Source organism: Chelonia mydas, chromosome 15 (genome assembly GCF_015237465.2).
Source record: "Chelonia mydas isolate rCheMyd1 chromosome 15, rCheMyd1.pri.v2, whole genome shotgun sequence".
In the NCBI taxonomy this organism is placed as follows: domain Eukaryota; kingdom Metazoa; phylum Chordata; order Testudines; family Cheloniidae; genus Chelonia; species Chelonia mydas.
Window position 1 is genome coordinate 33,200,378 of NC_057856.1, and position 16,240 is coordinate 33,216,617.

The window sequence follows — 16,240 nt, forward strand, 5'->3', positions numbered from 1 at the left end:
TAAATCTAAGGCTTCATTGCTATCATTATTTTAATTTGCACTGCAGTGTTTCAGCTGGTCTGTCTTTCCAAGAAGAAAATGGTGGAGAACAGAATGATAAGAACTACTGAGCTAATGGTGTACTGGGAAAAACAATGGAATTTATACTGGCTGATTTTTGGTAAATCAGAAAAGTCGTAGTATTACAGTAAGATCCTCAAATTCCTGGTAAAGTCTGAGCTTAATGGTACAAACCATGGAAATTCTCAGTACCATTTTACACTCACTGCCAAATAGGGTGACCAGATGTCCTCATAAAATTGGGACTGTCCTGATATTTAACCTTTTGTCCTGCGTCCTGATCAATGTACGATCGGGATGCCATTTGTCCTGATATTCAGGTAACGAGGTGAGGGGGAGGGAGGCGCCGACTCTGTGGGTGCTCCGGGGCTGGAGCACCCATGGGGAAAAATTGCAGCCAAGCTCCCCACTCCTCGCCTTCTTCTGCCCTCCCCCCAGCGCACTGCATCCCCGCGCTATCCCCTCCCTCCCAGTGCTTCCTGCCTCCTAACAGCTGTTGGGCATCAATTAGGACTTTCTGGGAGGAAGGGGGAGGAGCGGGGGACGTGGCGCGCTCAGGGGAGGAGGTGGAGAAGAGGCAGGGCAGGGTCGGGGACTTGGGGGAAGGGGGTGGAATGGGGTGGGGTGAGGGCAGTGCAGGGGCAGGAAGGGGCGGGGGGCTGGATGAGCACCCACTGGGCAGAGGGGAAGTCGGCACCGTAGGGGTGAGTGTCGGGGAGGGGGGTGAAAAGGCGAGTGGCAAGCGAGCGGTGGGCAGGTGCTGTGAAGAGGCGAGCGGTGGGTGGGGGACTGAGGAAGGACGCAGCAAGCCAGCGGTGGGCCAGGGGATGCGGAAGGGTGCGGGGGTGGGGCAAGCGGGGAGGGTGCAGAACCTGGGGCAGAGTTGGGGTGGAACCTGGGAGGAGTGGGGATGGACTGTGGTTGGGGCTGAAGGCACCCCAATGTGTCCCGATATTTTACTGTTGTGATCTGGTCACCCTGCTGCCAAACCATTGAAAACCCTATGGCCCAAGGCAACGCAGTAAAATTCCACACTTCTGAGAGTTCCTGTGCCTTTGTTGAGTCAAAGTATTAGTGAATTCAGCTATAATGCTCAAGCACAGGAGATTCTTCAGGAGTGGTTGAGAGGACAAGGTTACCACCAACCTTGTCCTCAAATGTTATGAAAGAAAACCAAAAGGGCCTTTTTACACAAGATGCAGGGAAGTAGAGAATCAGCCCCAAAGGAAATGTAGGACCATAGAGAGCTTACAACACCACAAAAGGTACTTGTCCAGCTAACTTCCTAAAAATGATCCACTGCTTCTTGAACTCTTAAAGATGCAGTACTATTACTGGCTACCACTGAAAGAGAGGGTGCTGCCCGCAGGGTATCCTCTGTGAGAGTTCTGGAACTCTGGAACTTGGTTCCTGCATTAATACAAAACAGCCCAAACTTGATGACTTTCTTGGCATGCTGCAAAAGAAATTTATTTTACAGCATTTTGGGGAACATTTGAGTGGGTTAGGGAAGGGTCTGTTCTGTAGCTTTGATTAGCCTGGCTGGGCTAATTAATTATTTGTATATGATTTTTTTGCTGCTGTATGGTATTACTTAAAATCACAAATCTAATTAATTCTTAACTTTCTGTTTGGGCATTTTAAAAATTATTTTAACCTAGAAGAAATAAGAGAAGACTAACAGAATTAAGTTCATCAAGCATTAGCCTTTCACTTCTGGAGGGTTAGGTTCAGACTTGCCCTCTGTCCAAAACCAAAGCCAGCTACTTATCTCGTCTTGGTGAACATTTGTCACTGTCATAAAATTATCCTACAATTTGCCATGACCTGCCTTTTGTGTCTGAGACACGCTGGACTGAAGGAGCACATATGTTGCATGGTAAGGTTAGGGTGAACTAGCAAAGCTTTGTGGGAGATCCAACATTAGAACTGCAAAGGGTATTGCAGCTAAAGAATGAGGAGCTAGAAACAATTGCCAGAATTAGGGGAGCATGACTGTAATAGCAGGGTTGCTGCCAGTCAAGATCTGAGATGCACTGGTAGAGGTACTGGAGAAGGAAGGCCCAAGAATAGGATAGCAGAGGTTATTTTTTGTCAGGATTGAGGTACGGTGACAGAGCTTGCTGGAGGCTGGTGGATGTGGAAATATATCAGCAAGAGGCTGTTCTAGCTGATAAAGGAGGTCCATTGGTGGAGCTGTGTGAGAGAAGCTTGTATTGTGATAAAACCGTCTTTTTCTCACCTTAGCAGTTGTGGGAAGTGTTACTGTTGTACCTGCAATCTGGGCATCAAATGCTTTTAATTACAGCTGCATAAATCATGCTAATAGGATTTAATGCAGAAACATCTTAAAATGCAGGGAAAGTGTAGACAGATAGTCGCTAATAGCTTTGGAAATCTTTGCCTTGTTTCCCAGTGGTTGCATGGAGACAAACAAGAAATGAGTGTCCTTCAGATCTTCAACACCATAGTCTGCCTAATTCTGTTATAGCTGAAATGAGGTTTTACAGAGCATTATGAGATATTTCAATTTCCTAACACAAAAAGTGTTGCAACCAACACAGGGGAATTCTATTTTAGACCTCGTCTTGAGAGATAAAGAGGAATTGATCTCAGAACTAAAAATTAATGGTAGCTTAGGTAAAAATGATTATGACTTGATCACATTTGTAATGTGCAAAGAGAACACAGTCCAAACCAGTAATACGTATCTTAGGTGCTTTAAAAGTCCCAATTTCACAAAGCTCAAAATAATTATGAGCCAAATCAGTGTGGAGAAAGAATTCAATCAAAAAAATCTGAATGATAATTGGGAACTGTGTGTGGGAGATGGGGAAACTGCAAGTGATGAATATAAATCAGAAGCTAGGAATTGTAGAAAATTGATAAGGAAAGCAAAGGGACAAAGGTGAACTCTACAGCAAGCAGAGTTAAGGACACAAAGGAGAAGTTTCCCACCTTAGTCGTCTTTTTTCCAAGCTGAAAAGTCCCAGTCTTATTAATCTCTCCTCATATGGCAGACACTCCATACCCCTAATAATTTTTGTTGCCCTTTTCTGAACCTTTTCCAATTCCAATATATCTTTTTTGAGATGTGGTGACCACATCTGCACGCAGTATTCAAGATGTGGGCAAACCATGGATTTATATAGAGGCTATATGATATTTTCTGTCTTATTATTTATCCCTTTCTTAATGATTCCCAACATTCTGGTCACTTTTTTGACTGCCACTGCACATTGAGTGGATGTTTTCAGAGAAAAACAGTAAGGTCTGTAAAAACATCTGGACAGCATCTTAAGGTATACAAAGTGAAGTGACAGAAATAGAGAAATTGTCAAAGAGCAAAGGGACTGTAAACCAGAAAGAAGCAGAGATATAATTGTTCAATCAAGAAGCCAACAGATCACATCAAGAAATACGTGTATGTACTTATGCTGGAAATCAAAACAGTAAACAAAGATTGCACCATAGTCATCGCTCAAAATATAACTAAACATCCTAAGAACTTTCCCTCCAAACTCTGGGTTTACAGAGGTTGGCAACCAAGAAACTGAAGAGGGAACATACAGCAACAGGGTTTATGTTCTAGTGCATTGTATTTTCCTAATTCAAAATTCTTTTATTTCATACATGTAAATTGTTACCTATAAAGTGAATTTAATTACGATAATAGTAGTTAATATACAGTAGATAACAGTACTAATTTACACTGTAAGATTAAGTAGTAGTTCCTCCTAAAACAACTAACTCTGATTTACTTGTGATTACTCACCATTTAATTGATTTGTACTTTACCCCAACTGATTGAGATAAAACACAATTTGGCCTCTAGATTGCATCTGCCTCTCTTTAGTGCTCTGATTCAGACCAGCCCTCCATTGAGCTCATTATACTTACCTGGGGAACAGATCTCTGATAAGAGGACTCTTCAGTCAAGCAAAGAGATGTGATCCAGTGGCTGGAAGCCTGTGACCTGAGTCCCGCCACTAAGGGATGAAGTCCTTGGGCTTTGGACCCAGACGATGGGACTTAGGCTTCAGCTTTGTCCCCGGGCAATGGGGCTCAGTCTTTGGCCCCGGATGGTGGGGCTTGGTCTTGGTCTTTGGCCCCTGGCCCCAGCAAGTCTAACACCAACCCTGGTGACCCCACTAAAATGGGGCTGCAACCCACTTAGGGGTCCCAACCCACAGTTTGAGAACCACTGAGCTAGACAATATGGGATACTTTTTTAACAGAGAGAGTAATTAATCACTGGAACACTTTACTAAGGGGCATGGTGGATTCTCCATCACTGATGAGTTTTTAAATTAAGATCAGATGTTTTTCTAAAAGCTATGCCCTAGGAATTATTTTGGGGAAGTTGTGTGGTCTGTGCAATACAGTTGGTCAGACTAGAGGATCACAATGGTCCCTTTTAACCTTGAAATCAAAGAATTTCCATGTTATAAGGATACTGTGTAATGAAACATTTTCTCTCTTTGTATACAAATAAAGTATGACAAATATTGCAAATAGGGTATGATTGTGGGACCTAGCATTTTTCTGAATAAGGATATAATAAACCTTTTCACTTTTACAGCACCTCCCATCCAGAGAATTCAAAAACACTTCCCAAACATTAACAAATGTAACCTCAAAACACTCACACGAGGTAGGTTAGTGGAGGGAAGGAGTGATTTATCCATTGTCACCCAGCAAATGAGTGACAGAGCAAGGAACAGAACTCAGGTATCCTGAGTCACAGTGATTATCAAAGCTATTTTCCAAGAGACTATAGTTTTCAAAAGTATCCATCAATCCTCCTTCAACATACCTGCAAGGCTATTTCTCAGCATAGTGATCTAACCAGTGAAGAAAAATGGCTCTGACATTCCAGTCACACTGCATTGTGAGGAGGAAAGCAGCAGTTGAGCAGGCTTTCATAAAAAAGGCTATATTTGGCAACTTAGTCAAATTCCTGGGGCTCACGTTCTAGATCACAGGGCTCTTTCTCTGGCTAACAGTCACCAGAAGCTATTTTGGTGAGTTAGGTGAGATAGCAATGATGGGTATTTAAGTAAATTGATTCTTAGAATCTTGCCCCGTCAGTGTATTACCTGTACTCTTCTGAGCTTCCTGAGAAGTTTCATAACATTCACAACCTTACTTTGTACATTAGAGGACAAAGGTCTCACCATTAGCATCCATGTCCTATGGCCAAAGATGACTGCCAAAGCTGTTAATAAGAATACACTGAGTGGGGCCTATAACAGTGTCATAGTTTCTGATTGTTTCTGTTATATTTCATGGCATACAGAGAAATTAGATAAAAACATAAATGATGTCTGCTGGAAGGATGCAACATATATGAGAGAGAGAGAGACTGCTTCCTAAAATAGTCACAACTCACCACTGCAAACTGACTCCCATAGCATACTCCATTACACAGCCCCCTAGCATATAAGCAAGACCAAAGAGCCCACCACCTTTCAAAATGATGGCCTACAATTCCAACAAGATACCAAACCTTTGCACTGCAGATTTTTCAATGGCCTCTCACCATTTCTGGCTGTGTAGTAATCTGAGAAGTTGCCTCTCGCACTGTATGTCATGGAGAGGGCTACGAGGATGCCACATGGAGTTTCTGGTGAACACCCAAAGCCTTTGGAGGCCATTCCCCCTGATAGTGCACTAGTCTGACATTAGTGGGCTTGAAGGTACATATGTTTAATGGGTTTCTGGACTGTTTTGGGGACAGAACATCCAGGTTTTTTGTGTGTGCAGTTCTGGTGGCCACCATTCTAGAAGGATGCTGAAAAATTGGAGAGAGTTCAAAGAAGACCCATGAGAATAATTAAAGGATTAGCAAACCTGCCTTATAGGATAGACTCAAGGAGCTCAAATCTATTTAGTTTAAGAAAGAGAAGGTGAAGGGATAACTTGATTACAGTCTATAAGTACCTACCTGGGGAACAAATATTTAATAATGGGCTCTTCTTTCTATCAGAGAAAGGTATAACACAGTCCAACAGCTGGAAGTTGAAGCTAGACAAATTCAGATGTGAAATAAGGCGCACATTTTTAACAGTGAAGGTAATTAGCTGTTGGAAGGATTTACCATGGGTGTGGTGGATTCTCCATCACTGGCCATTTTAAAATCAAGATGGGATTTTTTAAAAAGATGTGCTCTAATTCAAACAGGAATTAATTCAGTGAAGTCCTGTGGCCTGTATTATACAGTTGGTTAGAGTAGAAGATCACAGGCGTCCCTTCTGGACTTGTAATCTATGAAACAAGTACTCATGGCAGTACAAAAAAGACCTACCTCATGGTGCCATCTCAGCCCTAGACAAAGGTATTGGGTGTGAGTGTGGCTAGCACCCCTCCCCAGCCTCTATTGGGACTCTCCAACCACACCCCATTGAGCTTTCACATATATCCATGATATTAGGAATGGGAGTATTTCTTCAATCTTTACTTTTCTCTGCTATGTGTGTCACCATTTCTCTTGTCTGTGCCTTCTTGTCCTTAGCTTCCCACTGCCCCATCCCACCCTTCTCCTTTCCCATCACCCAGTCTGATTCTTCTCCCCACACCTTTTCTCTTTCCCCTAGGTCTAATCCAAACCTTGTCCACCCATATCCCTATTCAACATAAAATTATTGAAATTGTTTTCATTTTGTATCGATTTGTTTTGTTCAAAGACACATACACAACCCCAAGTAATGCCACTATCCTGTATTCATAACCCTGTTCATGTGCCTTCTCCCTGTGTTTTTTGTTCCCTTGTCACAACTTGGTCTTATTAAAATTATAAGCTCTTTCAGAGAGTGAACTGTCTTTCTATTTGTCTGTGAAGTGCCCAAAAGCGTGCTGGGTGCTACAAAATAGTAAATAATAATTAATTAAGCCTCACCAGTCCAAATAGCAGATATGAGATAGGTAAGAAAGATATAGATAACTTCCCCCACCACTGAAATGCAATCACTGCTGGGATGGAATGCAGCAGGCACATAGAATGGCTATTTAGAAAAGGGATTGACTTGAGGTTAGCAGAATGTAATTACCCAAGGTGAAATTTGGTGAGGACATTGGGACTAACAGCCCCCAAAACTTTCAAGTAGCCAAGCTCTTGGCTTTACATCTTATCCCTAACACCCTGCAGGGAATTGTCTCAGTACTGATCAGTATTAAAAGGGCTGAAAATCTTAAAAAACAAACAAACAAAATCTCAACAACTATGGTGTTACAAATAAAAAGAATATCTTTTGCATTTAAGAAGCCAAAAACAAATATACCAAATCCCTAACCAAGAGTCTCATTTTAAACATCAGTTCTATGGCTCACATACTAAATTAAGGAGTGAGGACCACAGACTTTGGACGCTAGTCATTTTTGGAAAAAACGTTTTACATTGACTGAGCATCCAGCTGTCTCAATCAGACAGTCTAAAAATAAGATTTTTCTCTTTCAGTCAGCTGGCCCTGCTCCACTGTTAAGTCCCTGAAACCAGGAGTCAGAAGGTGTTTCAGGATTGTGTTGACAGGAAAGCTTTTGTATAGGTGTATGCTCTTCTATATAGTACATTGGGTGTACTGCAGCCAAAATGCCATTTCTAACCTTTTGCAAGGTTATGCTGTGAGGAGGATGCCATTTTGCTCTACAAACTGAATTCCTCCGTGACCTCACACCTATTACGTGTATGCAGTTACACCATTCCAGCAGTACTGGTACTTGCACATTTCAGACTACACCATACTTAGCTTATCTATAGATATCAAAAGCACTTAATATGGCCTCCATTACCATAGTATCAGAGTGCCTCGCAGTCTTTACTGTATTTATCCTCCACCCCCACCCCTGTGAGGGAGAGCAGTGCTATTAACCCCCTTTTAGAGATAGGGAACTGAGGCATACATGCACAAAGTAACTTGCCCAAGGGCACTCAGGAAATCTGTGGCAGAGCACGAAATTGAATGTTGGTCTCCTGAGCCCCAGACCAGCACTCTAAACACTTAACTTTAGATTTTAAACTGAAATTAAATCACAATTCTAATTCATTGAGAATGATTTAGTTTTCATAAACACAAGGGACTGAGGTATAGTGTCCAAGGGATCCAGGCAGAAAGAGAACCAGGAGTGATGTTCAAATCATCCACCCAATGCTCTTTACGCCTGACATAAAGCAAGCGCTATTGTTTTAGACACCTTTCTGAAGGGATGGCCAATCATTCTCTCTTATGCCAGACTGTAGCTGGTTTGTGATGTGGACTGAAGAGCTATGCTGACATGCATCTTTATGCTAAAGCTGCTTGCACCTACATGCTGTGGCCAGGGTAAAGGGAACGGATCATAGAATCATAGAAGATTAGGTTTGGAAGAGACCTCAGGAGGTCATCTAGTCCAACCCCCCTGCTAAAAGTAGGACCAACCCCAGCAATTCTGATGGCGGGATGTAAACATGTCTGTTTAATTGCCATTGTTTTGACAGTCAGGGGACTCTCCATTGTATTCCATCAGCTTTTAAGTTTTGTGTCAAAGGGCTAAAGAAACATTGGGCATACAATGGTAGTACAGTGAGACTACTCCTTACCTGCAATAGTTGTGCTCTCCAAGCCCTCCCTCTCCATTGGGGTATTTCAGGGTATTGTAAGGATGCTGGAAAGTCTCATTCCAAAAGAGACAAGGTCTCCCCGCATGCAGGGAGGTTTGGTTCTGAGTGCCCCGATAGTCCGCCCCATTTGCAGTGTAACATTCTAGAAAATGGAGAGAGAGTGTGTATGTCATTTTCTGCAAAGGTTTGCCCCATTTTTCTTTTAATTAAACCTTTCTTGCATCAGTTCAGGCTATTAAAGACACTGTCCAGGATGTAAGTATTCCTTTGAGTTAAATTTAGCTTGACTGGCTTTCATATTACTGACAATTACTTTTACTGAATATTCTATACACCATGTATTAGCATTCTCTGATGTATCCTGAAACCAAACTACACTTGTTAAATAAATGACCAGGCTACACTTTGTGATGTATTCTTGTTTTGTAAATGAATTTAAACCCTTACTTGGTAATTTTTGCAAAATGTGTGAAATTCAGTGATGTTATGGGGCCCCCCACTTATCTGTTCACATAACTGAATTTTGATTGCATTTTGACTAAATTTATTAGGGTTTCGTTTTTTTTAATCCTTAATCGCTGTGTGAGTGGCAAAGATTCTGCGGGGCCAGGGAAAGGGCCACAGAGGATGCTGGAGCCTGGGCTGGGCATTAGCAGGGAGTTGGGATGGGTGGCAGCATGGAAGATGGGCAGCAGGAGGGAACCAGAGGCAGGCTGCCTGCAGATGTTAGTATCATTTCAAGGATCCCTTTGTACAGTTTTGATGGTTAAAAATTAGTTCAAAGATGAAGCTGGCAAATTTTTAAAAATTACTCAGAAACAGATTCTGTTAGGGAAATGTTTGTATTTCCAGCTTGTGTTTGCTTAGGGAGAGTCGTGTTCACACAGAACCCATTAACACAGATCTTGTGATTTGCTACCCCAGAAGCTATACTGTTCAATTTCCAGAGCTCCCAGCTGATTTTCTGCCTCATTCATATAACTTTTCTCCCATTTTTGCCTCTGTTTTTCTTAACTTACCAGCATCCAGCAAGGTGGCAGTTAATGTGAAACATGAATCACTAATAGCCCCAAAACCATCTAAGATGGTTACTCCTAAGACATCTTATTTCCCTGCTGAACCAGAATTTTGATCTTATCTGAATTTATAGCATCCCATTAATCATACAAATTGATCCAATGTAATCCCACATGCATACATAATTTTACTATAAACTGACAATGCAATGCACTTTTTCTATTAAATTACTTCTACATTATTCTCAAGAAACAGTCATTATAAGTAACGTACCCCAAAAATTCCATTTTCCAATTGATAAATATAGTAACTAGCAACATTTCACAGAATCATAGGAGATTAGGGTTGGAAGAGATCTCAGGAGGTCATCAGTTCAACTTCTTGCTCAAAGCAGGAGCAATCCCAACTAAATCATCCCAGCCATGGCTTTGTCAAGCCGGGCCTTAAAAACCTCTAAGTATGGAGATTCCACCACCTCCCTAGGTAACCCATTCCAGTGCTTCACCATCCTCCTAGTGAAGTAGCTTTTCTTAATATCCAACCTAGTCCTCCACCACTGCAACTTGAGACCATTGCTCCTTGTCCTGTCATCTGCTAGCACGGAGAACAGCCTAGCTCCATCCTCTTTGGAACCCCCCTTCAGGTAGTTGAAGGCTGCTATCAAATCCCCCCTCACTCTTGTCTTCTGCAGACTAATTTTTCATCTAATTGTTTACTTTAAAATGATTAGATACTGATACCAACATGACAAATCCTTGGCTCAGAATTAAAGTTGCTATGTTTTATTGACATATACATTTCTCTGTATGGCATCAAATAATGGGTGAAAGTCACGAAGTCCTGTACACCAACTCATCCTCACAAAGGGCGGAAGTGGCTGTGCAAATTCTATTTGATGTGGAAAAATTCTCTCTGCCAATACCACACCACCAGTGCAGAGGCACTGCTGCCACTATTCTAGCCCACAGCCTGGTGGAAAGGGAACTGTGTAGCAGCTCTGTGTGCTGGCCCTGAGTTGGGTTGAGTTTGTCAACATTATAGCTCCTCAAACTCTCCGCATTCCATCTGCATACAGTTTGTATGTGCAGATGGAGTGGATCTCATCCTCTATGTTGCTATTTCTCATGTAGGCAATATAAGATTTATTACATCCTTAACTTTTAATTGCTCTGATGAAGTGCTTGGGTTTTATAAATAATACAATTCATAGCCACATTGTTATCAGCCTTAACCTTAGCAACTTTCCATAGTTTTTAAAACAGTTTTATGGTTCTGGAGTAAAAATAAGATCTCCAAGGAACTCAGTGTGGGGAATAATGTTAAATTGAAAATTGCTTGTACCAAATTAAATGTATTTCTGTATGTCAGTGAGCAAGACACCTTAGATTAAACTGGAGTGGAAGAAATCTCCTTTATGTATAGTTAGAGTTAATGTTATAGTTAAAAGAAATATAAACATATTAAGTACAGAAATGAATAATGAAGGCAGCTAAACACCCTTACCTCTGCCCTTTAGTGACACCATGCAATAATCATACAATTATGATTAAAGCATTTTAGTGATTTTGGTCCCAGATTATATTAAACTGACTTTTAAAGACATCAGTTTTTTCATATTTTTCTCTTTATGGTGGCTCTACAGGGCAGCCTCCTTTCTAAACTAAAAAAAAAAAAAAAGCATTGTGACTTTGCTCTCCATATGAATGTGAATATAATGTAACTGGAATATGCTTCACGCAAAAGGTCTCTTGTAAGGTATCATTACAAAATTTATAATCTGAGTGTGGTCATCCAATTTGTATAAATGTATCATTCTTGTATCTGAAACTAGAAATATGAAATATAACTCTAAGGTCCCATTGTAATTATGCAAAGTGTGGACCATTAATGGTGGTTTGGAATCTTGATGGCTCCCATCAACTAGGACAATTGGTTGTAAATGGCCCTGTTTACTTGCAAGCCTTCCTGTGAGTCAGGCCAGGAAGAATGAAGGCTTGGGGTCTCACAGGACATGTGACCATGTCACCTGGTACGGGAATCCATCTTAAACCTGGTGCTTTTCCATTTAGAAGAAGGGGTGGGGACCCAGAGAGACAAAAGATTCCTGCCTTGTGCCAAAGCTATATAAGGGGGTGGAACAGAACAAAGGGGGCTGCAGTCATGAGAAATCCCCTAGCTACCACTTGAGCTGGAACAAGGACTGTACCAGGGGAAAGGATTGGACCCATACTAGAAAGGAGTCTAGTCTGTGAAAGAAGCTTATGGGAACATCTCTGAGGGTGAGATTTATCTGTAATCAGTTTCTTAATGTATTAGGCTTAGACTTGCGTGGTTTTTTTTTTACTTTTGCTTGGTAACTTACTTTGTTCTGTCTGTTATTACTTGGAACTACTTAAATCCTACTTTTTATATTTACTAAAATCACTTTTGCTTGTAAATTAACCCAGAATAAGTAAGTAATACCTGGGGGAGCAAACAGCTGTGCATATCTCTCTGTCAGTGTTATAGAGGGCGGACAGTTCATGACTTTGCACTGTATAAGCTTTATACAGAGTAAAATGGATTTATTTGGGGTTTGGATCCCATTGGGAGCGGGGTGTCTGGGTGCTAGAGACAGGAGCACTTCTTAAGCTGTTTTCAGTTTAGTCTGCAGTTTTGGGGTGCGTGGTTCAGACGCTGGGTCTGTGTTGGAGCAGACTGGCATGTCTGGCTCAACAAGGCAGTGTTCTGGAGGCCCAAACTGGCAGAGAAAATGGGCTCAGAGGTAGTCTCAGCACATCAGGTGACAGTCCCAAGGGGGTTTCTGTGACTGAACCCGTCACAAGCATATTGGATTATTTAGTCTCCAATCATATGCTTTCCAGGCATCTAGTCATTTTCACTGCCCATCTCTGGCTTCCTCCTTTTGAGAGATGGAGCAACCAGAACTATACATTGAATTCAATGTGATGATTTAGAGCATTTGATATTCCCAGAGAAAAACTATGTTAAGAGTGTATATCAGTAACCGAAATGAAAAAATTAAAAACCCAGGAAATTCAGAGTTAAACATAAAAGTAATCCAAACATGTCAAAATTTTGGAGGAAGTTCTGAGGTCTGTGTTACAAAGGATGTCAAACTAAATGATCACCGACCTTGGAATCTATGAAAAGAATGGAAATGCGATGAAAAATATGGACAGTTGCCCCCAAGGAAGATGTTGGCCCCTATGCTGTGAGAAGGCAGAGACACTCAGACGTATGAAGAGCTTTCTCAAAATGTCCTCCAACTGAGAGGAGTTGGGGCTTCTCTCCCACTGAGAATAATGGGAGATGGCAGACATATTAAAAGAAGGCAGCTCTTTATATAATCTTTTGTAATAGAATATTCTTTATCCTCTGGTGAAGAGGAACTTAAGCTATGAAGAGTTATGGAGAAACCTGAGCAATAATCCTAAAACAAATTCTTCAGACGTAGCTGATCCATAGGATTTTAGTGCATTTTAGCTATATAGGAAGTTTGAAGAGTCTGTAATACTGTGTTCTGTTACTGAGATCATTAAAGGTGGAAAAACACCCTCTGACACTGCATATTAAATTTCTTGATGGACCGATGTTTAATTACTCTTAATTCCTAAACTAATTAACAGATTTACTTGTTAGCTCTCAGAAAAGTTATTTTATACTTAGAGTACATGGTGTAATTTCAGGGGATGATAAACTATATATTTCATACATAACAAAGAAGTGAATCCCCAGATTAGGTGTAAACCTAAATTCAGCCTTAAATATGGAACCACGCCTAGTGCTGTCATAATAATGGCCTTTTAATACTTTCAGCGTTATTTTGTCTCTGGTTCCTTATGCAGACTGACACATTATTTCCTTTGCTCTTTGACACTGCACACTGAAGAGGGGTTTTCATTGTTTTATGGCAGCTCCCTGCTCAGCTTACTGCCTTCTGTGAATCCCTTGTTTAAGTGCCCTGCTCTCCCTATATATTATATAGAGCAGGGGTGGCCAACCTGAGCCTGAGAAGGAGTCAGAATTTACCAATGTACATTGCCAAAGCGCCACAGTAATACGTCAGCAGCCCCCTATCAGCTCCCACCCTCCAGTCCCCAGCGCCTCCCACCCACCAGCAGCCCCACCACTCAGCACCTCCTGCCTGCCTCAATCAGCTTTTTCACATGCGTAGGAGTCTCTGGAGGGGAGGGGGGACGAATGAGAGCATGGCAGGCTTGGGTGAAGGGGCAGGACAAGGGGTTGAGCAGTGAGCACTACCCGACACATTGGAAAGTTAGCATCCGTAGCTCCAGCCCCGGAGTCAGCACCTATTCAACGAGCTGCATATTAATCTCTGAAGAGCCACATGCGGCTCCGGAGCCAGAGGTTGGCCACCCCTGGTATAGAGCCTGTGGGTGCCTAACTCAGGGTTGTGAATTCCACCAGGTGGCAGGGCACCTACAAGTTTGGCATTGCAATGTGTAAGTGTTTATGGAACTTCACAGACAATCAACTGCCAGACTTCAGGTCCAAGTAACTTATCATTTGATTTAGATAATCTTTTTAAGGCTTTTATTGGTACAAATTAAAAGTAATGGCAAAAGTTAATCAGGCATTTCAGAGCCTTCAACAAGATTTGATTTGGGTTCAGTTCTAGAAATGGGCAAAAGTTGTAATTTTCCCAAACTAGTTTACATGTCCCTACCTGCAACCACTAACACAGAAAGCAATGATTCCTCCTTGCTTTGTGGACAGCAGGAGACAAAAAACTCCTCTAAGATCAGAGTGGTTATCAGTCCAAAATATCACCTGCTCCACACATTTTAGGTTACCTGAATAATTCAGTGTTGCAGGTGAACCTTTTGGATACACATAAAAGTGCAAATCAGTTTTTTCCATCATTCAAACAAGCCACAAAGATTTGTATAATCATATGAAATAGATTTAAGGTCAACAGAATGTTGCCTTCTCCTTCAATTCCCCCTCCCATCCTACTGATAACTTTTCCATATAATCTTAGAGAAGGATAATGAGATAAATGTGCCAGAAAAAAGAGAGGAAAAATGCAGAGCCAAAAATAACAGACAAAATAATATAGAAGCAAGTTGAATAAAGGCAGCTACCAGGAGTAATGCGCATCCCCAGGAAAGGTCTTTGCTGCAGTTTAGTGCTTTAACTTTTTTTTTTAAACCAGAAGGTACATTATCTGAAGACTGCTCAGAAATTAGAGGAATGCTGCACTATTAGCACTACCTGTATATGTACCTTTATATGACTATAAACAGACACAAAGATTAAACTAAAGATGAATACCAGCCTATCATAGATTTGCTAAAATGCCTCACATTTTAACTCACATTATTAGCTACCTTTCATTTTAACATTTTCATCTCAATCTGTATTAGTTGTCCCCCAGCTTTGAATTCCACTGCATCAGAATTTGCAGGACATCTTACAGAGGAGTGAAAGACAGAACTGTCACCATCCCTCCAAGCTACTATAGCTGCAGCAAGATATTATCCACAAATAATGTGAGCCTATGCCCTTGAAAGCTGTGACAGATTCTCTGCTTTTGTTTCACACTAAAAAGAGATTTGGAGCAATTTCACAGAAAATCTGCAGTTTGGTACAACTCAAGGTCCCTGAGTCTTCATTAGATCTAGATGATGAATGCTACAGGCAGGAAAACTGCATGCAGTAAACATACAGATTATTCCAGCAAAATTTAAGTTACTAATTTAATGAAATTTAGCAATTTTTTACCAAGTTAAAATAACGGTACACACATTTTGTTGCACAGCAGAGACTTTCTAAAATAAGACAGTTTAATATTTGCTAGTGAAAAACTCTATTTTTGCCATAGCAATAACATACAGGTTTTTCAAGCAAATCTTATTTTAACTTTTTTAATCAAAACCCCTGTCATAAATATAAAGGGAAGGATAACCACCTTTCTGTATACAGTGCTATAAAATCCCTCCTGGCCAGAGGCAAAACCCTTGCACCTGTAAAGGGTTAAGAAGCTAAAATAACCTCGCTGGCACCTGACCCAAAATGACCAATGAGGGGACAAGATACTTCCAAATCTGGAGGTGGGGGGGGGGAACAAAAGGTTTGTGTCTGTCTGTGTAATGCTTTTGCCGGGAACAGATCAGGAATGCAGCCTTACAACTCCTGTTAAGTTAGTAAGTAATCTAGCTAGAAATGCATTAGATTTCCTTTTGTTTAATGGCTAGTAAAATAAGCTGTGCTGGATGGAATGTATATTCCTGTTTTTGTGTCTTTTTGCAACTTAAGGTTTTGCCTAGAGCGATTCTCTGTGTTTTGAATCTGATTACCCTGTAAGATATTTACCATCCTGATTTTACAGAGGTGATTCTTTTACCTTTTCTTTAATTAAAATTCTTCTTTTAAGAACCTGATTGATTTTTCATTGTTCTTAAGATCCAAGGGTTTGGTACAAATTGGTGAGGATTCTTATCAAGCCTTCCCCAGGAAAGGGGGTGTAGGGCTTGGGGTGATATTTTGGTAGAAGACATCTCCAAGTGGGCTGTTTTCCTGTTCTTTGTTTAAAACGCTTGG

The 16,240-nt window shown here is 41.2% G+C and overlaps 1 protein-coding gene across 10 annotated transcripts in view; it reads right to left on the reverse strand.

Annotated features, from left to right (window-relative positions):
- The window catches only part of KREMEN1 (kringle containing transmembrane protein 1), a 155,384-nt gene that overhangs the window by 34,282 nt on the left and 104,862 nt on the right, over window positions 1-16,240 (reverse strand). For all 10 annotated transcript variants that reach the window (XM_043529151.1, XM_043529147.1, XM_043529150.1 and 7 more), the window contains one exon: window positions 8,636-8,798. In XM_043529151.1, coding sequence (XP_043385086.1) covers window positions 8,636-8,798 — 163 coding nt within the window. The remainder of the gene's footprint in view (window positions 1-8,635; window positions 8,799-16,240) is intronic.